The following is a 27,850-nucleotide window of genomic DNA, read 5'->3' on the forward strand; positions in this document are numbered from 1 at the left end:
TTTCTGTATACAGGTCTTTTGTTTCCTTAGGTAGGTTTATTCCTAGAGATTTTACTCTTTTTGTTGCAGTGGTAGATGGGAGTGTTTTCTTAATTTCACTTTCAGATTTTTCATCATTAGTGTATAGGAATGCAAGAGATTTCTGTGCATTAATTTTGTATCCTGCTACTTTACCAAATTCATTGATTAGCTCTAGTAGTTTTCTGGTAGCATCTTTAGGATTCCCTATGTGTAGTATCATGTCTTCTGCAAACAGTGACAGCTTTACTTCATCTTTTCCAATTTGGATTCCTTTTATTTCTTTTTCTTCTCTGATTGCTGTGGCTAAAACTTCCAAAACTATGTTGAATAATAGTGTTGAGAGTGGGTAGTCTTGTCTTGTTCCTGATCTTAGTGGAAATGGTTTCAGTTTTTCACCATTGAGAATGATATTGGCTCTGAGTTTGTCATACATGGCCTTTATTATGTTGAGGTAAGTTCCCTCTATGCCTACTTTCTGGAGGGTTTTTATCGTTAATGGGTGTTGAATTTTGTCGAAAGTTTTTTCTGCATCTATTGAGATTATCATACGGTTTTTATCCTTCAGCTTATTAATATGGTGTATCACATCCATTGATTTGCATATATTGAAGAATCCTTGCATTCCTGGGATAAATCCCACTTGATCTTGCTGTATGATCCTTTTAATGTACTGTTGGATTCTGTTTGCTAGTATTTTGTTGAGGATTTTTGCATCTATGTTTATCAGTGATATTGGACTGTAGTTTTATTTTTTTGCGACACCTTTGTCTGGTTTTGGTATCAGGGTGATGGTGGCCTCGTATAATGAGTTTTGGAGTGTTCCTCCCTCTGCAATATTTTGGAAGAGTTTGAGAAGGATAGGTGTTAGCTCTTCTCTAGATGTTTGATGGAATTTGCCTTTGAAGCCATCTGGTCCTGGGCTTTGGTTTGTTGGAAGATTTTTAATCACATTTTCAGTTTCATTGCTTTATGATTGGTCTGTTTATATTTTCTATTTCTTCCTGGTTCAGTGTCAGAAGGTTGTACTTTTCTAAGAATTTGTTCTTGATGAGTCTGGCTAATGGTTTATCTATTTTGTTTATCTTCTCAAAGAACCAGCTTTTAGTTTTATTGATCTTTGCTATTGTTTTCTTCATTTCTTTTTCATTTATTTCTGATCTGATCTATATGATTTCTTCTGCTAACTCTGGGGGTTTTTTGTTCTTCTTTCTCTAATTGCTTTAGGTGTAATGTTAGGTTGTGTATTTGAGGTGTTTCTTGTTTCTTGAGGTAGGATTGTATTGCTATAAACTACCCTCTTAGAACTGCTTTTGCTGCATCCCATAGGTTTTGGGTTGTTGTGTTTTCATTGTCATTTGTTTCTAGGTATTTTTTGTTTTCCTCTTTTTATTTCTTCAGTGATCTCTTGGTTATTTAGTAGTGTATTGTTTATCCAGCCTCCACGTGTTTGTATTTTTTACACCTTTTTTCCTGTAATTGATATCTAGTCTCATAACGTTGTGGTCAGAAGAGATACTTGATACAATTTGAATTTTCTTAAATTTACCAAGGCTTGATTTGTGACCTAAGATATGATCTATCCTGGAGAATGTTCCATGAGCACTTGAGAAGAAAGTGTATTCTGTTGTTTTTGGATGGAATGTCCTATAAATATCAATTAAGTCCATCCTGTTTAAAGTGTCATTTAAAGCTTGTGTTTCCTTATTTATTTTCATTTTGGATGATCTGTCCATTGGTGAAAGTGAGGTGTTAAAGTCCCCTACTATGATTGAGTTACTGTCAATTTCCCCTTTTATGATGGCTGTTAGCATTTGCCTTATGTATTGAGGTGCTTCTATGTTGGGTGCATAAATATTTACAATTGTTATATCTTCTTCTTGGATTGATCGCATGATCATTATGTAGTGTCCTTCTTTGTCTCTTTTAAAATAATCTTTATTTTAAAGTCTATTTTGTCTGATATGAGAATTGCTACTCCAGCTTTCTTTTGATTTCCATTTGCATAGAATATCTTTTTCCATCCCCTCACTTTCACTCTGTATGTGTCCCTAGGTCTGAAGTGGGTCTCTTGTAGACAGCAGATATACGGGTCTTGTTTTTGTATCCATTCAGCCAGTCTGTGTCTTTTGGTTGGAGCATTTATTCCATTTACATTTAAGGTAATTATCAATATGTATGTTCCTGTTACCATTTTCTTAATTGTTTTGGGTTTGTTATTGTAGGTCTTTTCCTTCTCCGTGTTTCCTGCCTAGAGAAGTTCCTTTAGCATTTATTGTATAGCTGGTTTGGTGATGCTGAATTCTCTTAGCTTTTGCTTGTTTGTAAAGGTTTTAATTTCTCTGTAGAATCTGCCAGGTCCCTTACCAGTTCTTCTGCCTCAGTCATTCTGCTAATGATCCCTTCTAGAGAATTTTAAATTTCTTTTATTGTGTTGTTCATCATTGTTTTCTCTTTAGTTCTTCTAGGTCCTTGTTAAATGTTTCTTATATTTTCCCCATTCTATTTCCAAGATTTTGAATCATCTTTATTATCATTACTCTGAATTCTTTTTCAGGTAGATTACATGTCAATCCCAATCTTCCAGTTCATCCCACCACCATTCCTCGCTGCTTTTAAAATTTTTTCTTTGTGTTTACTTTAGTATTTTGATTATTATGTGTCTTGGTGTGTTTCTCCTTGGATTTATCCTGTATGAGACTCTCTGCACTTCCTGGATTTGATTGACTATTTCCTTTCCCATATTAGGGAAGTTTTGAACTATAATTTCCTCAAATGTTTTCTCAGTCCCTTTCTTTTCCTCTTCTTCTTCTGGGACCCCTATAATTCGAATGTTGGTGCATTTGATATTTGCCCAGAGGTCTCTGAGACTTCCCTCAATTCTTTTCATTCTTTCTTCTTTATTCTGCTCTGTGGTAGTTATTTCCACTATTTTATCTTCCAGGTCACTTATTCGTTCTTCTGCCCCAGTTATTCTGCTATTGATTCCTTCTAGAGAATTTTTAATTTCATTTATTGTGTTGTTCATCATTGTTTTCTCTTTAGTTCTTCTAGGTCCTTGTTAAATGTTTCTTATATTTTCCCCATTCTATTTCCAAGATTTTGAATCATCTTTATTATCATTACTCTGAATTCTTTTTCAGGTAGATTGCCTATTTCCTCTTCATTTGTTTGGTCTGGTGGGTTTTTACTTTGCTCCTTCATCTGCTGCATATTTCTTTTTCTTCTCATTTTGCTTAACTTACTGTGTTTGGGGTCTCCTTTTTGCAGGCTGCAGGTTCGTAGTTCCCATTGTTTTTGGTGTCTTCCCCCAGTGGGTAATGTTAGTTCAGTGGGTTGTGTAGGCTTCCTGGTAGAGGGTACTGGTGCCTGTGTTCTGGTGAATGAGGCTAGATCTTGTGTTTCTGGTGGCAGGACCACGTCCGGTGGTGTGTTTTGGGGTGTCTGTGACCTTATTATGATTTTAGGCAGCCTCTCTGCTAATGGGTGGGGTTGTGTTCCTGTCTTTCTACTTGTTTGCCATGGGGTGTCCAGCACTGGAGCTTGCTGGCCATTGAGTAGAGCTGGGTCTTAGCATTGAGACGGAGCTCTCTGGGAGAGCTCTCACCAATTGATATTACGTGGGACCGGGAGGTCTCTGGTGGTCCAATGTACTGAACTCGGCTCTCCCACCTCAGACGCGCAGCCCTGACACCTGGCCAGAGCATCAAAGCCCTGTCAGCCACAAGGCTCAGAAGAAAAGGGAGAAAGAAAAGAAAGAAAAAATAAAATAAAATAAATAAGGTTATTAAAGTTAAAAAAATAAGATAAATATTATTAAAATAAAAACATTTAAAAAGTAATTTAAAAAAAGAAGAGCTCAACTATACCAATAAACAAATCCACCAATGATAACAAGTGCTAAAAACTATACTAAGATCAACATAAAAATCAGAAACTAGTCAGTCACATACAGCAACCCCAAGTCTACAGTTGCTCCCAAAATCCACTGCCTCAGTTTTGGGATGGTTTGTTTTCTATTCAGGTATTCCACAGATGCAGGGTACATCAAGTTGATTGTGGAGATTTAATCTGCTGCTCCTGAGGCTGCATGGAGAAATTTCCCTTTCTCTTCTGTGTTCACACAGCTCCTGGGGTTCAGCTTTGGATTTGGCCCCGCCTCTGCATGTAGGGCGTCCTCTAGCATGGGTTCTTTGCCCAGACAGGAGGGTGTTAAAGGAGCAGCTGATTAGGGGGCTCTGGCTCACCCAGGCCAGAGGGTGGAGGGGTATGGAATGTGAGATGAGCCTGTGGAGGCAGAGGCCAGAGTGACATTGCAACAGCCTGAGGCGTGCCGTGTGTTCTCCCTGGGAAGTTGTCCCTGGATCACGGGACCCTGGCAGTGGCGAACTACACAGGCTCCCGGGAGGGGAGGTGTGGATAGTGACCTGTGCTTGCACAAAGGATTCTTGGTGGCTGCAGCAGCAGCCTTAGCATTTCATGCCCATCTCTGGGGTCCGCGCTGATAGCCGTGGCTTGCACCCGTCTCTGAAGCTCATTTACGCCGTGCTTTGAATCTCCTCTCCTCACACACTCTGAAACAATGGTCTGTTGCCTCTTAGGCAGTTCCAGACTTTTTCCTGGACTCCCTCCCTGCTAACTGTGGCGCACTAGCCCCCTTCAGGCTGTGTTTACGCAGCCAACCCTAGTCCTCTCTCTGGGATCTGACCTCCGAAGCCTACATTGTATTTTAAATAGTCTAGAGATGATTTAAAGTATATAGGAGGATGTGTGTAGGTTATATGAAAGTACTATGGCATTTTATATAAAAGACTTGACTGAGCATCCTTGGCTTTTGGTATCTGAGGGGGTCCTGGAACCAAGCCCCTGCGGTTACCAAGGGATGAGTGTAGTCATCTAAAATGCTTATCTCTTGTTGATATCCAGAAGTTGATAGTGGCTGGGAGCTTGCACATGGTGGAACTAGAAGGACTGAAGTCCGTTGGAAGCAAGGTAGTTTGTCTAGGGTCACTCTTATGTAGTTATTTTCTCAGTTTTAAAGGGGAGTGTTCACATTTTATTTTCAGTTCAGTTCTGTTCCTCCTAGATCACACTTCAGCTCTCATCACATTTTTATGGTGTGATTTACATTTTGCTCTTTTGAGAGGCTAGCTATTCGTTGACGACCAGGAGTATCATAGTCTCATTTATGCATGGGACATAACCAATTGTGGGTATTCTTCTAGCATAATTTCAGTGACGATGCTCATTAAAGGTTTATTACTTTGTGGTAGTTTTATAAATTCTTTCAGATCCTTTTAACTGACTTTATCTTTTTGTATTAGGAGGAATGAGTCCCTACTTGGAATTAAAAAAATGAAATATAAGGACAATACTTTGTGTAAAAAGGTCGTCAAACCTATGAAGAAGTTCAGAGCTGCAGTAGTGGAGATTGGAAGCGTAAGTTTCATATAAATTTTGAATTTTAACTTAATGAACTTAAGAGATTCATGTATCTAGAGATGGTTGGCTGTACTATAATTTAGTATAATGTGAAACAGAAGAGAATACCAACAAGCATAATTTTATAATTATGCAATATATTTTAATTCTTATCACAAGGATATTTTTATAACCATTTTTTTTTGTCTACAGGGGTACTTCTTTTACTTTTGATAAAAATTTTAATTGAGGGGCATAAAGAAACCACTATTTTAATGTCAAAAGATAAGCATTAGAGTACAAGTAAATTATAGTATTGTGTTAAGATTTTAAACTGGATTTGTAACATTTTTGTTATCTCCCATGTTAAGACTACAGAAATGAAGCCCAGACAGAGATCTAAAAAAAAGGAAACTCTGAGAGAATTTTTGAATAAAAATCCTTTTATTTCTGAAATGGCGGAGCAAGAAAGGTATTGATTGGTTAATTAATTAAATGTTTACTTGAGGGTTATTCTGTGTTGTGCATTATTTTAGGCACCAGGGATACATTGGTAGACTAGACAGATAAGATCACTGCCATCAGGGAGCTTACATACTAATAAAAGGAACACAAAATAAACAAAGACACAAATAAAATATTTATTTTTTATTTATTTTATTTTATTTATTATTTATTTATTTTTTATTTGGGTATAGTTGTTTTACAATGTTGTGTTAGTTTCTACTGTACAGCAAAGTGAAGTAGAATTCCTTGTGCTATACAGCAGGTTCTCATGAGTTATCTGTTTTATACATATTAGTGTATATATGTCAATCCCAGTCTCCCAATTCATCCCATCCCCCCTTCCCTCCTTGGCATCCATACGTCTGTTCTCTACATCTGTGTCTCTATTTCTGCCTTGCAAACCGGTTCATCTGTACCATTTTTCTAGATTCCACATATGTGCGTTAATATACAATATTTGTTTTTCTCTTTCTGACTTATTTCACTCTGTATGACAGTCTCTAGGTCCATCCAGGTCTCTACAAATGACCCAATTTCATTCCTTTTTATGGCCGAGTAATATTCCATTGTATATATGTACCATATATTCTTTATCCATTCATCTGTCAATGGACATTTAGGTTGCTTCCATGATCTGGCTATTGTAAATAGTGATGCAGTGAACATCGGGGTGCATGTGTCTTTTTGAGTAATGGTTTTCTCAGGGTATATACCGCCCAGTAGTGGGATTGCTGGGTCATATGGTAATTCTATTTTTAGTTTTTTAAGGAACCTCCATATTGTTCTCCATAGTGGCTGTATCAATTTACATTCCCACCAACAGTGCAAGAGGGTTCCCTTTTCTCCAGACCTTCTCCAGCATTTATTGGTTGTAGATTTTCTGATGATGCCCATTCTAACTGTTGTGGGATGATACCTCACTGTAGTTTTGATTTGCATTTCTCAAATAATTAGTGATGTTGAGCATCTTTTCATGTACCTCTTGGCCATCTGTATGTCTCCTTTGGAGAAATGTCTGTTTAGGTCTTCTGCCCACTTTTTGATTGGGTTGCTTGTTTTTTTGATATTGAGCTTCATGAGCTGTTTGTATATTTTGTTCATTGATTCGTTTGCAAATATTTTCTCCCATTCTGAGTGTTGTCTTTTTGTCTTGTTTATGGTTTCCTTTGCTGTGCAAAAGAAACAAGACAATTTAAATTTTTGATAAATTTTATAAAATAAATGAACAGGATGGTATACTATAGAGTAACTGGACTGGAGCGGAGGTGGTGATAGCAGTGATTTAGATAAGAGTGGCCAGGAGATTAAACTGGTAAATTACTTTTAATTATTGGCGGATAATGTTCTTGTTTATAAAACTTAAACCATAAAACTTATCATGGTATGTTTAGCTTTTATTGTCACGAGTACACATTTATGATTCTCATACATTCTTTATATATCTTACCTTCATTATGTAATGCTTTCCTTTACCTGTTTAGTGATTTTGATCTTAATTTTCAACATATAAATATTAATTAAACCACTCTTATTTTCTTCTTGTTTGCATTTGCCTACGCTCTGTTTGATTATCCCTTCATTTTCTTTATTTAAATTATGACGTGTTTTAGATGAGTATAGAAATTAATATAACAAATGAACATGTACCCCATAAGCAGCATAACATATAAAGCGTTTGGGATGCATTTCTGTCCCTCTCTATCCCAGAAGTAATACAATCCAAAATTTGGCATTTATCATGCTTATAAGTGACTTTATACTTCAATTATATATGTATATGCCCCTAAATAACATACGGTATTATTTTTTACAATTTTTTTTGCCAGTTTGCTCTTATTCCTCACTATTATGTTTGTGAGATTTTTTTCATGTTGATTATACACAAGTCTAGTCCAGCTTTCCATTATGTAAACAGTGCTGCAAAGGACATTCTTATATATATCTCCATGTGCACGTGTGAGCATTTCTGGGGTAAATACACAGGAGTGTAGTTCCCAGGATATGAACATTTTAACATTTCTAGATATTGCTAAATTGCTTTAAAATTTTCATCAGTGGTGTGTCAAGTTTCCCTTAGTCAGCATCTTCCCTGATACTTAATATTATTATCAAATTTTCAAATTTTTGTGGACCTGTGAGCTGTGAAATTTTCTCTCCTTGTTATTTTAATTTTTATTTTTTTGATTACTAATGAGGTTAGGCAGCTTTTCATGTTTTTTTTTAAACCCTAGGGTTTTTCTGTTCTCAAGACTGCTTGTTTAGATCCTTTGCACATTTGCAACTTTTGTTTTCTCATTTAGTTTTAGAAGTTTGTATACTAATACTTCTCCCAGTTTGAGGCTCATCCATTTACATTTTAAAAGTCATCTTTTTTTATTCATTTATTCATCTATTTATTTATTTTTGGCTGCATTGGGTCTTTGTTGCTGCGCGCGGGCTTTCCCTAGTTGTGGCGAGCGGGGCTACTCTTCATTGTGGTGTGTGGCTTCTCACTGCGGTGGCTTCCCTTGTTGTAGAGCATGGGCTCTAGGCATGCGGGCTTCAGTAGTTGTGGCTTGCGGGCTCTGCGCTCAGTAGTTGTGGCACACGGGCTTATCTGCTCCACGGCATGAGGGATCTTCCTAGACCAGGGTTTGAACCTATGTCCCTTGCATTGGCAGGCGGATTCTTAACCACTGTGCCACCAGGGAAGTCCCTGAATGTCATCTTTTTTAAAATCAAAAGCTATAACTGTTAATTGGGTCAAATGTATTAACATTTCTCTTTATTATTTTTGAAATTCTTCTCTAACTGAGGTAGTGAGGTCTTTTCTTCATCAATTTAAATGTTTGATTTTACAATTAGGAATTTCATCCAACTCTAATCAATTTTTATGAATGGTGAGAGGAAGAATTCCTCTCCCCCTCTTTTTTAGTTTCCTTATAGTTTCATTATGCCCAATTGACTAGCTCCCTTTATTGAGTAGTCTATTCTGTCATCACTGTCACTTTTTGTCATTTAGCAAGTTGTCTTATATGTAGTTTTGGAATCTTTTTCCTGTCCCATTAGTCTGTCTATCCCTGAGTCAATATCACACCATCATACTTTGTCTGGTTTTAAATTAAGTTTTATTGTCTTGATAGAACAAGTCTCTCCAGTATGTTCTCTTCCTTCATGCACGTCTTAGATATTCTTCCACAAAATAGTTTGGAATAGGTGCGAGTAATAAAAAGAAATCACAACTTGTGATTTTGATGGAGATAGAATTGAATCTATGGATTGGTTTGAAAAGTTATTTTTTTAAACAACATTGAATCTTTCTATTAGTAGACAGACCACATACTTAGATCCTATTTAATATCTATCAATAAATTTTTATGATATTCTCCATAAAGCTGTTATCTATCTTTTGTTAGCTACATAAAAGGAATGCTTTTTGGTATTTGTGTAAGTGGTATTCAAAATTATGTTTTTGAATACTTCTGTTCTTTTATATAGGAATATGATTGATTTATAAACAACTCGATCTTCTCTACATCTTGGTAATTTATCCATAGTTACAGATTTTCTGTGTGGACGGTCATACTGTGAACAAATAATGAAAGTTTTGCTTAATCCTTTCTAACACTCAAGCCTCTTACTTCTTTGTCTAGCCTACAGGTTGGGATGTCAAGTTTAATCTTGAATGGAGTTTGTGATTGTGGACATCCTTGTTGTAACATGCATTTTAAAAAACTTTTTATTTTCAGATAATTGTACATCCACATGCAGTTACAAAAAATAATACAGAAAAAACCTGTATACCTTTCACCCAGTTTCTCCTAGTATTAATTACATAACTAAAAATAGCACAGACAGGAAATTGACATGGATGCAATCTACTGACCTTATTCAGATTATAGCAATTCTACGTGCAATCATATGAGTGTGTGTATTTAGTCTTATGCAATTTTATCACATTTATGGACTTGTGTGACTATCACTGTAGTCAAGAAACAGAACAGCTCTATCATAAGGATCTACCCGCCAAGCCCCCCTGCTAACTTTTCATCACCACAGCCACCTCCCTTCCTCTCCCCCTCCCAACCCCTGACAACCACTAATCTGTTTTCCATTTCTATAATTTTGTCATTTCAAAAATGTTATAAAAATGGAATCACACAGTATGTAACTTTCTGAGATTGGCTTTTCCTTTCCACTCAGCACAGTTCCTTTGAGACCCATTCAAGTTGTGTGCATCACTAGTTCACTTTATTATCGTTCAGTAGTATTCTGTGGCACGGATACAGCACAATTTATTTAACCACTCACACACTAAAGGTCATTTGGACTGTTTGGATTGTTTTGACTGTTAGGAATAATGCTGCTGTGAACATTCATGTACAGGTTTTGTGTGAACATAAATCTCCATTTCTCTGGAATAAATGGCCAAGAGCACAATGGCTAGATTGTATGGTAAGTGTATGTTTAACTTCGTGAGAAATCCCATACTTTTTTCCAGAGTGGGTGTACTTTTCACATCCCCACAGCAGTGTTTGAGTGATCCAGTTTCTCCTCATGCTGGCTAGCATATAGTGGTATTACTATTTTTTATTTTAGTCATTAAAATAGGTGTTAATGATGTCTCATGGCTTTAATTTGCATTTCTGTAAAGGCTCATGCTATTGAACCTCATTTCATGTGCTTACTTGCCACCTATATATCTTCTTAGTGAAGTGTCTGTTCATGTCTTTTGCTCATTTTCTAATTGGACTGTTTGTTTTTAGTTTTTCTATTGAATTTTGAGAGATCTTTATATATCCTAGATACAGGTCAAGGCCCTTGTTGGATATGTGGTTTGCAAATATTTTTTTTCAGTGTGTAGCTTGCCTTTTCATCCTCTTCACAGTCTTTCACAGAGCAAAAGTTTTTAATTTTAATGATGTTTGGCTTACCAATTTTTCCTTTAATGGGTTGTGCTTTTGGTGTCAAATCTAAGAACACTGCCTAGCCCTAGGTCATATATTTTTTCCCCAAGTTTTATAGTTTTATGTTTTATATTTACTTGTGATCCATTTTGAATTAACTTTTTGTATAAGGGATTGAGATTTATGTTTTTACTTATAGATATCCAACTGCTCCAGTACCATTTGTTGGAAAGACTGTCCTCCTTCTACTGATTTGCTTTTGCAGCTTTGAAAAAAATCAGTTGGGCATATTTATGTGGGTGTATTTATGTGGGATTTGGGAAGATACTCTATCAAATTTAGGAAATTGTCTTCTATTTCTTGTTTTCTGAAAGTTTTCTTCTGAATTGTGTTGTCTTGTTGAATATTTCTTCTTCGCTGAGTTTTTTTCTCCTTTAATCTGATTATGCAGTGAATTACATTAATACATAAATGTTAAACCATGCACAGTGTCTTTTTCTCACACTTTTGACTCCAACAGTATGTGTCTTCCAAAACAACCACTTCTCAGGAAGTTGGGACAAGACAGCAGAGTAGAAGGACCTTGGGCTCACCTCCTCTCACGAGCACACCAAAATTACAACTAACTGCTGAACAACCATTGATAAAAAGACTGGAAACTGTCAAAAAAGATATTCTACGTCCAAGGATACAAAACCCTTTGCCTAGTTTCTCCTAATGGAAACATCTTACAGAGCTATAGCATAAAAATTCAATTCAATTCTGATAATATCTACCTGGAGTCAGCATCAGATCCCACAAGTTGAAGGACCCTGTCCCATAAGACTGGCCCCGCTTTAGATGCTGGCCACAAATGGGATGGCCAGGCTACCCACATTTCTGCCCAGCCTACTACAAACTAGGGGGTCCCCATAATTCCTCCTCACCCCATTCAGGTTCAGTAGTTTGGTAGAATGGCTCACAGAACTCAGGAAAACATTTTACTTATGTTTACTGGTTTATAAGGGATGCATGTGGACAGCCAGATGAAGGGGCTCATAGGACAATGTCTGGAAGGGTCCTGAGCACAGGAACCTCTGTCCCTGTGAAGTTGTGATGCATCACTCTCCCAGCAAGGGGATGTGTTCACCAGCCTGGAAGCTCTCTGAACCTTATTGTTCATAGGTTTTTAAAAAACCCAGTCTGCAGTCACTGTCCCCAGAGACTGGGGGTTGGGGCTGAGAGTTCCGCTTAGTAATCATGTGTTTGATTTTTCTGGTGACCAGCCCCTATCCTGAGGCTCTCTAGGGGCCCAACGCTGAGTCACTTTACTAGCACCTGGGTCTAGCACCTTACTAGACTCAGGTGTGTTCCAAAGGGGCTCATCATGAATAACAAGAAACTCCTATCACTCAGGAAACTCCAGGTTTTAGGAGCTCTATACCTGGAACAAAGGACAAAGAACAAATATATAGTTTTATTATAACATACTATGTCTGCACACATACATTCAGTTTTTACCTGCTGATTCAACTTCTTTACGATTAATAGCCACTCTGAATCTGTGATTTTTTTTTAGTTCCTTTTGATGAATTCTATTTTCTAGGAAATTATCCATTTTATCTAAATTTTCAAATATATTCATAAAACGTTATTATATTCTCATGTTATCTTTTGAATCTCTGCTATATCTACAGTTACACCCTGTATTTCATTCCTAACTTCATTAATTTTTGTCTTCTCTCATATTTTTGAGATTTATCTTGCCAGAGGTTTGTCTATTTCTTCCCCATTTTTTCAAAGAGCCAAATTTTGTCTTTGTAAGTCTTCTTTATTGTGTTTATTTTCCTTGCCCTTAATTTTTGCTTTTATTCTTATTACTTCCCAGCTTCTTTTTGTTTTTAACAGCTTCATTGAGATTTTAGGCAAGGAAAAAATTATTTTTCCTTCTACCCTCCTAAATTCCCTGGCTGGGACTCTGTAATATTAGACTGACAAAAGACAGATTAACAAGAGAAAAACAAACAGGAGTTTATTAATGTTTGCATATGCATGGGAGAACTCAGTGATGAGTAACTCAAAGGGGTGGTTAGGACTTGGGCTCGTATGGCATCTTAACAAAAGAACAACAAATTTATAGTAAAGTGACAAAACAAGGAAAAGGGGTTTAGGCTTTCAAGGGCAGCAAACTGGTAGAAATATGAGAGAAACTAATGGAGTAAGACTTGTTTGGGCAGGTCCATCTTGACGCTGATTTTCCCTGTTCATGGCCATAAAATTTCCCAGGAGAGGAGATTTATGGCATTCTTCATTTTTCAGAAGTTTCTATTTTCTGACAGATAAGGGAACCTCCAAGAAGGCATCTTTCTGCATGTGTTCATTCTTATTTACCTCCAGCTCAAAATGATCCTAACGCCAAAGTGAGAAGTATCTCCCTGTATGATCTCACCCTCTGTGGCAGGGAAGATGCAGCTAGTCCTGTCACTCTCCTTGGCCTTTTGAGGTGACTTGACCTCTTCACACAGGAATAAGATTGGTTTTTATTTTGGAAATTATATTTTTAATTTTTAAGGTAGAGTTATTTAAAACATTTCCATTTGTTTGGAAACCAAAAAACATTACTAAGACAACCAAACAACAGCAAAAAGCTCAAAAAACTTTGGATTGAAAGGAAGTCATCAACAAAATACAAAATATTTAGCACTGAATGATAATGTCAACACTACATATCAAAAAGTAGTTTCCTTCCTTCCTTTGTTCTTCAGAATATCTGTTTTTCTCATGCAACGTCTATCTCCCTTCCTTCCATCCACCCCTCTTTCCTTCCTTTTCTTCCGTGTGTGTGTTGTATTGATTCAGATGCAGACATGTTATCTATTAAAATGAGCAAAATACTTTAACTTACCAGTTGAGATCTTTTTTTCCCCTTCTCCAATATAAATCAGGTAGAATGGCACAGACCAGTGAGGCAGCAACATTGTCAAGGGTTAAAAAAAAAAGTATTTTGAAGAAGTAGTCATGCCATATAAACAACTATGTAACTATAAAATTAGGTGGGCTACTTTGAGATTTTGATAGGAATAATTTGAAACAAATTGAATATATGTTATACTTAAAATCTAAAAACTATTAGCTAAATTTTGAGATATTAGTTTTTTCCAGAGCACACTGCATATGGATGTATGAACTTATTTCACATATAGTTGTATAGTTGACTGTTTTATTTCCTCTGTAGTCTAGCTAATGTTAGAAAAAATTTGGCTCCATTGTATTTTTTCCTTAAGGAACAGAACAGAGAAATGATTTTCTTGTTTAATATTGAAATTAGTTGATGAATGTGAACATTATAATGTTATAATTTAGTTGTCTAATCTCAGTGGCCTTTTGGTGACGGAAAAGAAAAGCTCTGTTTGGTTTGAGCCTAGCACACAGACATCAGAGAGAATTGAAGGCAATTCATAGTGTCTTCATTCCTAGTGTTTATCCTTGTGCCTGCTTCACTGTCCTAGTTCACATTTTTAGTGCTAAGGAAATGACACATAAACCAGAAACATTTGCATAAGGGCAGTCAGGTGACTTCTTGATGTATTTTGTACAAATTGGAATCATTCTTCTTTGTTAAATGTCTGGAAGTTTGTATAATTTCAAAACTTCCTTCTCCCTCTGCAGAAATAAGAGAGCTGATGTTCGAAAAGTAGCACATCGATTCCTGGTAGATAACTTGAATCCTTTAATATTAAATTATGTTAAAAAGAAGAGGTTTCATCAAATATTTCTTGAGGAGATGCCCTGGAAAGCTCAGATGAACCTGTATCTGGCAAGCGCACACTTCAACCTGCTTTTAACAAAGCTAGGGGAACGTACAAAGATAAAATTTGGTTCGTCGTTGGTAATGGTCAGGTAGAGTATATTATCAATGAATAATACTTCTTTAGTCTCAAGAACATGGGTTGTATTTCTATGATCAGGGCTCCAATGCTGATGATAACTTAAAGAGGTTTACAAAGCGCTTCAGTCTTTACTGACCTTTGGTATATTTTTAAACTTCTTATCTCGGAATCTTTCCCAAATGAGTGCTGAAGTGCTTATGAAGTCCTAATTTGCATATATTTTGAATATATTAGTCAATATAGCTTTCAGTGAAAGGGGAAAGTGAATTTTCCAAGAGAAGTTTAATATTAATTGTACAGAAATTATATTAGTAGTCATTAGGCAAATCTCTGTTTCATTTAGAGGTATATTTTAAGCCTCTATAAACACAGGTTGTGTTTTCTCATACAATGTAAACTTTCTGTCATTAATTCCAAAGACAGTTTCCATCTCTTGTTGATTGTCTTTGGTTAAAGTGTTGTTTATAGGAGATAAAAAAAGAACATAAATACATAATATGGAATACCATGTAACCAGAGTAACTCTATGTAATCAGAGTCTTTCTTTAAAAAAACAAGAACAGCAGAAAAAAACTCATTGAGGGAATTCCCTGGCGGTCCAGTGGTTAGGACTCTGGGCTCTCACTGCCGTGGGCCTGGGTTTCAATCCCTGGTTGGGGAACTAAGATCCTGCAAGTGCACAGCGTGGCCAAAAAAAAAAAAAAGACAAAACCTTGTTGAGCACCTGTTAGATACCAGGTGCTGAGATAGGTGCAACGGGCATTCAAAGATGAGCAGGATATACAAGTTGGAGTCTGGTAGTGTGGCTCACATATGTTCACGAATAATCGTAAATAACGGTAAAAAGTGAAGTGCACATAAAGTCTTTGTTCTTTGGGAGGAGGCTTTCTCCTGATGAGACTAACAGGAAAGGTTTCACGGGGAGAAGCCACTTGGCCTGGGTCCTGATGGACAGGCAAGATTTAGAAATGTGCAGGTAGGGAAATAGGCATTTCAGATAGGTGGAAGAACGGGTCAAAAGCCCAGGTAGGAAACACAGGATGGGAACCCTCAGGGGTCTGACCAGAATCTAGGGCATGTGAAAGGGAGTGGTGAGAAGTGTTTAGAAAAGTAGGTCGGTACCAGATCATGGAGGGTCTTAACAGTCTATTAAATCTTAATTTTAATTTATATACAGTGGAAGATTATTAAGTTGTTTTTTTTTTTAAGCAGGGCTATGATAAGGAATCTCTCTGACAGCAACATATCAAATGGATTGGAGGAAGGAAAGAATGGTGACAGGGATATGAATTAAGAGGGTATTTATTTCAGTAACCCAGTGATACAATATGCAGGTTGAAACCCACAATGAACTTGATGCAGTTTCTATTTCTCCAGAATTTTGTTTAAAATAAAATCCTGGTCTATGTGGGCTGGACCAGGTTAGCATTTAAGAAGCAGTTAGATTGCTTGACTAACAGGGAAGGGTTTTGGCAAAATGACCCATTCTTGAGGCTATGAAAGGGAAAACAGTTCAGATCAGATGGGCTTCCTCACTGTTCCCTGGACACTGAGAGCTCTTCTTCTCCGACCTGCCAGTCACACATGGCCATTCGTGCATGATTACTTGGCAGCACAAAAATTAGATAGTGACCGAATTTGTATCAGGGTAACTTGGTGCTAAATTCCATTTTATTACAACATTATTTATTTGGTATTTGACAGAATTAATTCAATTTTGCTTATATTGTTTTTTTAATGAGTTTTTTTTCCCCTTTGCAGTTTCCGATCATTTGATCCTAATATGTTCTCACTGTATAATTCAGGAACAGTATTACCAACAGGAAAATTGACTCTAGAAAACTATAAAGTGATGCTTGATTTCCTTCATACAGCTAAAAAAAGAAAGGCTCACTTACCATCAGGTAAAATAAATGTGTTCTGTGCTATCAAATTGTCTTTAGATTTTTTAATTCACAAATGTAGCACATACGTACACACATACCCTGACACGTACACCACCCCCCACAGACACAGAGCTACACACATCATTTTCCAATAACTTAGGAATTTAGTTGAGTTGTGATATTTTGTAGGAGATTCTTATTTGTTCTATTTTTTAAAAAATTTCTACACTTTTGTGGCATCGTCATATATATTTGGAAATATTTATGTAGGATTCTCCCCTAAATCAATTTGTCCATTCAGCAAATATAATGTTCTTTTAAAGATATTGGTAGCCTCCAGTGGTCAAGGTAAGTGAAGACTTGCTGTTAGGTTTTATGTTTTAGTGGAAGTAAGTTTCAGAACAAATTCCACCAAACATACTGATGCAATCAGGCATGAAAACATCACGCAGCTGTTTCATAGTTCCGATTTTGTACTCAGGGCAGTCCACTCTTGCCTTAGGAGCTGTAATTATCACCTTACAAGAAAGCTTTCTCCAAAATGAAGGCAGTAAGAGCCTAATGGCAGGACCAACCAATATTGTCTTCTGGTCCGGTGACTGGGGCCTCCAGGATGTGGAGAGATGTAGGTGAACAGGGCTCTCTGGGGGTTGCACTGATGACACTATTTCTAAACAATCACCTATCTTGAATACCACTCATTTCACACATAAAAATTTATTTCTAATATCTTTATGCTAGTACAAACCCTCTTATCTAGATTTTCAAAAATGGCATTTTAAATCCTATATGGCTTATTGCTGAACAGGATATTTCATATGCTGGTTAACTGCCCCAGGGGGCTTGATTCATATTTGAGGTACTTAACATGCGTTTTAATTTCTTCTAGGGTATAGTTTAAGTTTAACTGGTACCTGCATGTCATACCAGGACTATTAAAGTATTTGAAAGTAAATTCCCTGGATATAGAAAGAGTCCGAGTTTTGTATGTACGTTACAATATATATAGCTTCTTGAGTTTTTTTTAAAGCAGCTCCCTAAGACCTCCCATGAAATTGGCAATAAAATATTCTGCTATTGAGACTTATTATTTAATGCAGAGTTCTAGTAAGAGAATGTTTGTGGCAACGGGAGAATGAGTGATCAGGGTTGCTGCACTGCCTAACACCAGGGGGTGCTCCTCAGCTTCTGGTGTATGTGTCCAGGGAATGGCCTGTTTGGGGGCAAATTAATGAAGAGTGGGATCCTGTCATTCTTCTCCCCCAAAGCATGACATTCCTGCCTCTGCATCGTTCCCTTGGCCATCACCCTTGCCTGGAATGTTCTCCATACTCTTCCCACGTAGCTAAATCATGATCACCCTTTAAGAACTAATCTAAAAGCCTCCTTCTCTGGAAACTTTCCCGGGTTCATCATATCCATGACAATTCTGTCCTTTCTCCAAATTTATGTAGCGCTTGTTATCTGAATTGTTCATTTGATGCTGGTCACCTTTTGTGCTTCCTGGAACTTAACTCTGTTTTCAATAACGTTACACTTTGTATTTGTACTGTAGATGCAGAAGAATTTTCGGCATTTCTTAATTCCAAGATGAGTGATGAAAATGTTTCCAAGACACAAACAAGTTACGAATCAGACTCTCAGTCAGGTCTCAGTGGTAAAGAAAAGGATCACTCAGCAAATGTGGATCTCTTGGATCATTTTATGAAAATCTTTTTATATTGCAGGAGAGCAATGGTAAGGTGGTCCTTCTTATTTGTTAATGTAGTGGACATAAATCTCAGCCCATGAATTTGGGCATGTATGATACATTTATTTACTTATTATCCCTAATTTTTTTTTTTTTTTTTGTGGTATGCGGGCCTCCCTCTGCCGTGGCCTCTCCCGTCGCGGGGCACAGGCTCCGGACGCGCAGGCTCAGCGGCCATGGCTCACGGGCCCAGCCGCTCCGCGGCCCGTGGGATCCTCCCGGACCGGGGCGCGAACCCGGCTCCCCTGCATCGGCAGGCGGACGCGCAACCGCTGCGCCACCAGGGAAGCCCTTATTATCCATAATTTTAATTTCACCTGTGGGATTAAATTTGCTGGATTTTATGTCAGTCATCTGTAACGCTTGCCTGCCATGGGACTGAGGTCTCACATTTGGTCAAGTTGTGAGGGAGGAGGGTAAGCCCCTTTAGCCATTAGTCATACATCCACCCAGAGCTGAGATGGCCTTTGTCCTTGTCTACAAAGTCTCCATGAATATTCAGATACCCCTCTGCTGCTTTCTAGGCACACTTGGGATATGGGCTTCTCCAGTGACACCAGGGGTTCTTCTTCGGGCTCTTGATCGTTCCTGGGCACCATAGACTCCTTTCTCCCCTCTAGCACAGGGGAAGATCTTTCTAGGCCACGGGGAAGCCCTGTCCCTTCCCCCTGACCTCCTGCTTCTCCAGGCTACTTGTGTCTTCTGTCAAATGCTTTTGTCTTTTTCTTGTTAAATATTATATGATAGATTATTAAACTCAGAATTGGAATCATTAGCTACAAAGAAATTTGTTTCCTTTTTCTCATAGCAAGAAGGGGATGTACTTCAAACTTCTCAAGAGATGAGAAGAAATTTATTCTTTGTAGATGAGAAAGGAATACTTAAGTTCCCACTTTCTTCGTGAAGTAGAGAGAGTGACCTTATAAAAATGTAAAGTAGACCCACACCATCTCCCTTGACCATGAGCACTGCATCCTCTGCTTCTTTGTACCAGCTTCAGGGCCCTAGAAGGTCTGGGTTCTGCTCACTTCTCAGGACTCAGCTCCTCTTGCTCTTGTGCAGTCTACTCTCCCCTCTGTGGTTCTGAAAGTGCCAAGCTTGCTCCCTCCTCAGCCCTCAGGTTCACCCTCCATCCTTTGCACCTGCTGTTCCCTCAGCCCTAAATGTTCTCCTTCTCCCAACACTCCCACCCCCACCTTCACATGACTTGTTCAACTCAACATTCAGGGCTCTGCTCATATGTCACCTCATAGAGAGCTTCTCTCCTGACCACCCTGTATAAAAGGACCTGTCCTCTCACCCTCTTCATGTTCTGAGTCATTTCTGCTTCATTTGCCTTTACAACACTTATCATTCCCTGAAATTGTATTTTTATTTGTCTGCTTATTTTTTCGGTCTCTCCTAATAAATTGAAGCAGCACGAGGGCAGGCCCAGTTTCCCTTGCTCGCTGTGACATTCCCAGCACCTAGAACAGTGGGCGTGCTGGAGTCAGACCGCTGGTGTGCAAATCCTAGCTCATCGCTTAGTAGAAGACTCATAACCTTGGGCAGTTTAGCCCCATGCCTCCATTTCCTCATCTGTAAATTGAGGAGAATACTAGTGCATACCTACTTCATAGGAGTTGTCATTAGAATGAACTGAGATAATGCATATAAATGTCTTACCACAGTGTCTAGCACACGTAAGTAGCATATAACAAATGGTGTTAGTTACTCTTATTATTGACATAGAATATTTGCAGAAAGAGGAAGTTGTTCAGAGATCCATAACTTTGGGAACTTTGGCATCTTTTGAATGTTGTCTTTGTCTTAGGTTCTTGCTCATCGTGGCGGCTATTGGACTCTGCTTCAGAACTGCTGTCGGGCTCTTTGGAACTTCACTCAGGAGCTACAAATACTTCATAAACAAGCAGTGGATCTGTTTAAAACATTTCCTATTAGCCAGGACGGTTTCCTCTGTACCTCTGTTTTACCATTCTATTTGGGAGCAGAGTTACTTATTGACATGTTAATAGAACTACAAAATATCAGTTCTGTTAAGGTAAGATTTTTTGGGTAATTCTTTTTATTGTAGGTTAATTAACAAATTCTTTGTACCATGCAGCTTGGGATAAGTAGAAATTAATATTTTGCTTGAGTTGTTATTTGGTTTCTCTGTATTTCATTTGTTTCTCATTGTTATTTGGTTCACAGTATATAACAGTACATTGATATTAATTACAGATATCTGCCTGAAAATTCAGTTTCTTAAATGGAACAGAAAGTAACATTAACTGAGCTCCAGCTTCTACATAAACTAATCTAAATACATTTAATCCTCATAGCAATCTTTTTGACGGAGAAAGAAATAGACCCTAAGACAGATCATGTAGCTTGTTGGTTGATATTTATTTCACTGCTCTATCTGTCCATGTTTTGTTACACTAGATGTGGTAGAATTTACAGCCATCTCAAATCTAGCACACTGTGGTTTAAAGCATGAAAATAAAATTGAAAAAAATGCAAACATCATACAACCCAAACACATTGAAAATTAGTAAACACATAAACACTTTGAGTCATGGGGTTTATAACATTTTCAGATGTAAAATATATGACAACAATAGCACAAAAGACTGAGAGGGCAAATAAAATTAAACTGTCATAAGTTTTTAAACTTTATATAAAGTGATAAAATATTAACTCTCAAGTGGAATGTGATAAGTTAAGTATGTATTTAATAATCCCCAGTATAACTACCAAAAAAGAGATATAGCTAAAATGCCAAATGGAGGCTAAAAGTATAGTGGAAAACTAAATAATAGTCGATTAAAGAAGGCAGGAAAAGAGGAACACAGACACATGGGACAAATAGAAAACAAATAACAAATAATCTAACCCAATTATATCTGTAACTATATTAATATAAGTGGATTAAATACCCTAATTAAAAGGCAGAGATTGTCTGACTGGATAAAAGAGAAAGATGTGTACTTGTCCATAATAGAAGCACTTCTGGGACTTCCCTGGTGGCGCGGTGGTTAAGAATCTGCCTTGCCAACGCAGAGGACGTGGGTTCGAGCCCTGGTCCGGGAAGATCCCACATGCCGCCGAGCAGCTAAGCCCGTGCACCACAACTACTGAGCCTGCGCTCTAGAGCCCACGAGCCACAACTGAGCCCGCATGCCACAACTACTGAAGCCTGCTCACCTAGGGCCTGTGTTCTGCAACAAGAGAAGCCACCGCAATGAGAAGCCCGCGCACTGCAATGAAGAGTAGCCCCCGCTCGCCACAACTAGAGAAAGCCCGTGCACAGCAACAAAGACCCAACGCAGCCAAAAATAAATAAATTTATAAAAGAAAAAAAAAGAGAGAAGCACTTCTGGGTATAAAGAAACAGATAGATTGAAAATAAAACTGTGAAAGAAAATAGTAAGCCTAAAATATGAAAATAGTAAACATAAAAAAGCTGGTGAGGCTATATTAATATTAGATAAAATAGTCTTCAAATCAAGAAGTATTTTGAGAGATAAAGAGGGACATTTCCTAATGAGAAGAAGCTCAATTAATCAGGAAGACATACTAATCATAAATGTGTATGCACCAAATAACAGAGATTCAGAATACACTCTGGACACCCAAAGCTTGAAGAGCTTCCTGTTTGGTGGACACATTGATGTCGGATGGGTATCAGGCCCTGACTCCATAGAGAGAGGGCACAGAATCTCCTCATCTTGGACCCTTCCAGACCTAGCTCTATGCACCTCTTCCTTTTGCCTGTTTCTGAGTTGTATCCTTTATAAGAAAACTGTATCAGTGAATTCTGAGTCATTCTAGGAAATGATTGAACCCGAATTTATAGCTGGTCAGTCAGAAGTGCGAGTGACCCTGAGACTTGTGGCTGGCATCTCCAGTGAGCACTGAGCCCTTACACTGTGGAGTCTGACCCTGACTCTGGGGTAGTTAGTGTGAGAAGTGACGTACAGTACAAATTAAGATTGGTTGGAAACAGAGCACAAGGCACGTGGTGTGTTCACCAAGATGTATCGTATGCAGAGTCAAAAAATAAGTCATAATAAAATTTAAAAGACTGAAATCTGAAAGAGTATGTTTTCTAACTGCTACATTATAAACAGATTAATATAATGTAAGAAGAAAAATCTCCAAATATCTGGAAATTAAATAACACAGTTCTAAATAATCCATGGGTCAAAGAAGAAAACACAAGGGAAATTTAAAAAGTATTTCAACTGATGATAACATATCAGAATTTGTGGGATGTAAATAAGCCAGTGCTTAACAGAAACTTTATAGCTTTAAATGTTTAGTAGATAGGAAGAAAGATATAAATCAATCATTTAAGTGTTCATCTGTGGGAGCTAGGAAAAAAAGAGTAAATTAGACCCAAAGTAAGTAAAAAGAATAATAGAAATAATAAGAAGAAATGAAGGAAATGGTAAGAGCAGAAATAGATATAAAACAACCCAGAAAATTAATAAAGTCAATAAATTAATCTTTTGAAAATATTATTAAAATTGGCAGAATCTTAGGAATACTGATGAAGAACGAAAGTGAGAAAAGCACAGATTACTAATACTAGTAATGAGAGAGGGATATAGCTACAGTTCCTATATATATTAAAAGAAAAATGAGGGAATGTCATGACCAACTTTTACTAATGAATTTGATAACTTAGATGAAATGGACATGTCTGTTGGAAAGTACAACTTAACAAATCTGACACAGGAAGTGACAGAAAAAATGAATTACCCAAATATATTAAAGAAATTGAACTCATAATCAGAAACCTTGACATAAAGAAAACTCTAGACCCAGAATATTTCCCTGCAGCATTCTAGCACACAGGAAGAAATAATAAATCATATACCAATTTTTTTTTAGAAGTGAGGCCAGCTTAACCCTGACAGATATATCAAAAAGAAAAGTATGAATCAACATTACTCATGAACATAGACACAAAACTCCGTAATGAAGTGTTAGCAAATCAATCCCAGTAAGATATAAAATATGCAAATTATATATGTAATATATACAAATGATGATCAAGGGGGGTTTAATCCCAGAAATGTAAGGTTACCATTTGAAAATCAATCAATGTAATTCACCATATTAGCAGGATAAAGGAGAAAAATCACATGGCCATTGAAATAGATACAGAAAAAGTATTTACAGAATTCGATATCACTTTTTCCACCTGCTCCTCCTCCCCCTCTGGTTTCACCATGCTCACTCTGAGCTCTGGGTACCTGCTAAGCCAGGGCAGCTGTCATCTCTCTCCAGCTGCCATCACAATTATTTACCTGGACCTCATCAGCCATCATGAGATGTTCCCTGACATTTATAAGTTCCTGGAGATCGAGAGCGGGCTGTGCCTGGAGGTGGAAGGGAAGATGGTCAATAGGACAGAGGATAACATTGATGGAAATGTACTCTGCTGTACAGTGCTTTCAGTACCCTAGGTGAAGGTGCTGAAAGCACAGTAATCACTGGTGTTGATATTGTAATGAACCATTGCTTGCAGAAAATCAGTTTCACAAAAGAGGGATAAGAAGTAAATCAAAGTTTCCATGAAATCAATCAGAGGCAGACTTGAAGAACAGAAACCAGAAAGAGTAAAACCTTTTATGACAGAGGCTACAGAATAAATCTAACACTTCCTTACTAATTTAAAAAACTACCAGTTTTGGGCTACCCTGGTGGCGCAGTGGTTGAGAATCCGCCTGCCGATGCAGGGGACACGGGTTCATGCCCCGGTCCGGGAAGATCCCACATGCCGCGGAGCGGCTGGGCCCGTGAGCCATGGCCGCTGAGCCTGCGCGTCCGGAGCCTGTGCTCCGCAACGGGGGAGGCCACAACAATGAGAGGCCCGCGTACCGCAAAAAAAAAAAAAACCCCAAAAAACAAAAAAAAAACTACCAGTTTTTTATTGGTGGAAAATATGAATCTAGATATTGTGGTTGCTCTGCTGGACTCCTGTGAGGATGGTATGACCCTGTTTATGATTTTCTTTATGGACGGTTTAGAAATGGAGAAATGTTAACAAATTTGGCGGTAACTTTGGATCGATCACCTGTCATCATAACTGGCTGCCGCTTTTCATCCACACGGCATGAGGACTTAGACAAATGGGACTGATGTCATCTTGAGCTCTTTGACTTTTGATTATTAGATGATAAGGACGGAGCTCATAACATCAATAAAATGACATCTATCCTTTATTGAGCATGTCCCAGGTGCCAGGCACTGTGCTAAGGAGGCAAAGTCACATAGGTCATGTATGTCACACCTATCATCCACATCTTCATAGCCTGACTTCAGGTACGCATATGGCATTTCACAGCCAGATGACTTTCAAGATCTCTTCCAAATTCAAGGACTATGAATCTTATGGGAGGGAGGGGCTAGACTTGAGGTACTGTTTATTGGGCTATAGTCTGGCCAGTAGGCGGATCTAATAATAGGCTTTGCTTTGCCTCAGAAATTTCTAGGGGTGTACACAAATACGTCAGGGACTTACAGGAAATGAGCACAATAGTTACAGAGTACCTCTAACTTAGGCAAAAATAGGGTCTTCTGGAAGATTTTCTTCTCCATATGTTTGACCTTTTGCATTGGGGAATTGCAAAAGAATATTGGGGAACATATTATTCTACAAACTGAATGTAACCAATGAATTAGGGAAATTTAATTATTTGTGTATACTATAACCTGTTTTTCCTCAAAACTTTACCTTAGGGCTTCCCTGGTGGCGCAGTGGTTGAGAGTCCCCCTGCCGATGCAGGGGACGCGGGTTCGTGCCTTGGTCTGGGAGGATCCCGCATGCCGCGGAGTGGCTAGGCCCGTGAGCCATGGCCGCTGAGCCTGCGCGTCCGGAGCCTGTACTCCGCAACGGGAGAGGCCACAGCAGTGAGAGGCCTGCGTACCGCAAAAAACAAACAAACAAACAAACAAAAAATAACCAGAAAACTTTACCTTATTTATTGGTTTACTATCCTTACTTAAATAGTGACTATGTACCAGCAAGTATAGTAATGACTAGCCTTATGTGCTATTTACCTTTAGGCTTAAATGATTAAAATTAAATAAAATTAAAAATCTAGTTGCACTAGTCATACTTCAACAGCTCAGCATCCACATGTGCTTAGCGGCTTCTGTATGGAACCGCACAGATGAAGCATGTTTCCATCATTGCAGAAGTGCTGTTGGATGGTGTCATCAAGCTTTGATTTGCATAATAAAAATATTAAATTTATTTTCTGTTCAGTTCTTTTCCATGTTATATTTTTAGCTGTACATTTAGTGTTCAGAAAAAACGTAGTAAAATCTGAATTACACAATTTTTTTTCCATGTGCTACTTGCAGACTGTTGAAGAAGAAGGAGAGTTCAGTGTTCCAAGTTGCTATGGAAATATTAAAAATGATAACGGTGGTTCTAGCCTTACCTTTGAGCATCCTCTGGATGATGTCAATGTGGTTGATTTGAAATGGATCCATGACTTTGTATTAAAATCTCTGGAACTTGTATATCAAGTAGAAAAATGGGAAACACTTGTATCACTTGCCATTCAGTTCAATACAATTTCGCAGTAAGTACTGCTGTAAGGGCAGCTAACAGGGACAGACTTCACTGAGAAGAATGTTTCTTTACTAACGTTTGTTTTTAATATATTTTTACCATTGTCTAGTGAGAGATATACAGAGCAAGTGACGCCACTCCTGGTGTACGCACAGCGCCAGCTTCTTCTACGAATATCGAAGTGCAAGGGCCCAGATATTACCCAACAGCCTTGCGTAAGATATGAGGCTGAATATGAACAGAAGGTAAGTTTGGCTCTATTATTCGTGCAGTGGTGATTTCTTATTAGTACACATGTAAATAGCAAGATTTAGGAATCAGATAAATGTTCCTATTTTCACTTAGGCATTTATCATTCAAATCAGCAAACATTGTTGAGAGTTGCTCGGTGCCAGTATTTTCCAGATGCAGGGAAAACAAAAATAAAGTCCTGGTACACAGGAGCTTATATTCAGGTCAGGGCTGATTTACCCATTAGGCATAGTGGGAACAGTGTCTAGAGCCACAGTACCTTTTTAGGAGCCACTAAATGTTTTAATTTCTTTCAAAATAAGAAGAAAAAAGTAACTTTTAGGTCAAAGAAAATGTTTCAGTTTTTACAATTCATCTATTTGTGTTTATACCAAAGGAGTCGAACAATATAATTTTTAATATTTTTTGATGGAGCAGTGGGCCCATGAAGGCAAAAGTGCCTAAGGCCCACGAACGTCATGGTGCAGCTTTAAGTTAGGTAGGGGGAGGGAAGAGATATGTAAATTCTCTCATTTATTAACTTATTAAATATGTATTGACTCCTTAAGATTAGAGCCACTGCGTTCAGATGTCCAGTGTGTGTCCTGCCTGAGGGCTCCTGGCGTATGTCGGGGGTCCTGGATTCAGTCCCTGACCCACACGTCAGTCCATGTGGCGGGTTGCAGCCACCCAGCGAGGACTCCATTTTCTCCTTTTCACAAAGGTCCCTTATCGCCTTGGCATAGTCTGTGTAGAGAGAATACAGTTTGAGTTCTTGCTTTATGGAGTTTAGTGTCAGAGGGGGTGGAAGTAGGGCCAGTTAATAAGCATGTAAACAGATAAAAAGATTTACGACCATCATAAATTCTCTGAGGAAAATAAAATAGGTCAGTGGGATAGAGATAGGCTGGGGTGGGGGGTAGGAAGTTGAGCCAAGGGGATCAGGAAGGCCCTTGGAGATGGAAACATTTAGTGGGAAGGGGCCAGCCATACGCTGGGAGAGAGCATTCCAGCCCAAGGGAAGAACAAGGGCAAAGGCCCTGAGATGGTACAGGAAGAAGGCCCGCATGCTGCGGTGTAGCAGAGGAGGGGGAGGGGACAAAGAAGAGGCTGCTCCTTCTGAGTCTTCTTTGTTGCCTCTCCCTCCTTCTCCTCTCCTCCGCAATGTCTCAGCGTTCGTGTAGCCCAACACTCTGTTCTTGGTCCTCTGGTCTTCTCTATCCACACACTCTCCCTTGGAGAGTTAATTCAATCTGTGGCTCAAAATTACATCTCCAGGCTAGACCTTTCTCCTGAATTCTGTGTTGACATACCTGACTGCCTGTATCAGTCAGGGTTCCGTCAGAGAAGCAAAACGAGTTAGAATTAAGTGTCTGTCTGTTGATCTATCTATCTATGTATCTATTTATCAAGATTCGTTAAAAGGAGTCAGCTTATATGATCATGGGGGCTCACTAAGCAAGTCCAAAATCCATTGGGTAGGCAGTTGGGATCATGAAAAGGAAGGAACCCTACAGGTGTGGCCAGAAGCTGTTCTCCATAGGCAGTCAGTGAGGGAGGATCCAGTGAGGAGAGAGCAGCTGTAGACCTGGATGCTGTTTGGAGTTTGGAGTCTGAAGACTTCCAGCATGTCAAGGACTCACCTGATTAGGTCAGGCCCACCTACGATAATCTCCCTAGTTTAAAGTCAGTTTATTAGGGACTTT

The 27,850-nt window shown here is 38.3% G+C and overlaps 1 protein-coding gene and 1 pseudogene across 1 annotated transcript in view; both read left to right on the forward strand.

The window, feature by feature from the left end:
- Nucleotides 1–27,850, forward strand: part of CFAP54 (cilia and flagella associated protein 54) — a 296,564-nt gene that overhangs the window by 117,727 nt on the left and 150,987 nt on the right. Inside the window, exons 31-38 of the mRNA XM_028490464.1 lie at nt 5,343–5,457; nt 5,811–5,911; nt 14,481–14,711; nt 16,463–16,605; nt 18,143–18,324; nt 20,151–20,378; nt 25,700–25,923; nt 26,023–26,158. Of these exons, the coding sequence (XP_028346265.1) occupies nt 5,343–5,457; nt 5,811–5,911; nt 14,481–14,711; nt 16,463–16,605; nt 18,143–18,324; nt 20,151–20,378; nt 25,700–25,923; nt 26,023–26,158 (1,360 nt within the window). The remainder of the gene's footprint in view (nt 1–5,342; nt 5,458–5,810; nt 5,912–14,480; nt 14,712–16,462; nt 16,606–18,142; nt 18,325–20,150; nt 20,379–25,699; nt 25,924–26,022; nt 26,159–27,850) is intronic.
- On the forward strand, nt 23,635–24,377 carry LOC102992763 (translationally-controlled tumor protein-like; annotated as a pseudogene).

This window comes from Physeter macrocephalus, chromosome 6 (assembly GCF_002837175.3).
Source record: "Physeter macrocephalus isolate SW-GA chromosome 6, ASM283717v5, whole genome shotgun sequence".
NCBI lineage: Eukaryota > Metazoa > Chordata > Mammalia > Artiodactyla > Physeteridae > Physeter > Physeter macrocephalus.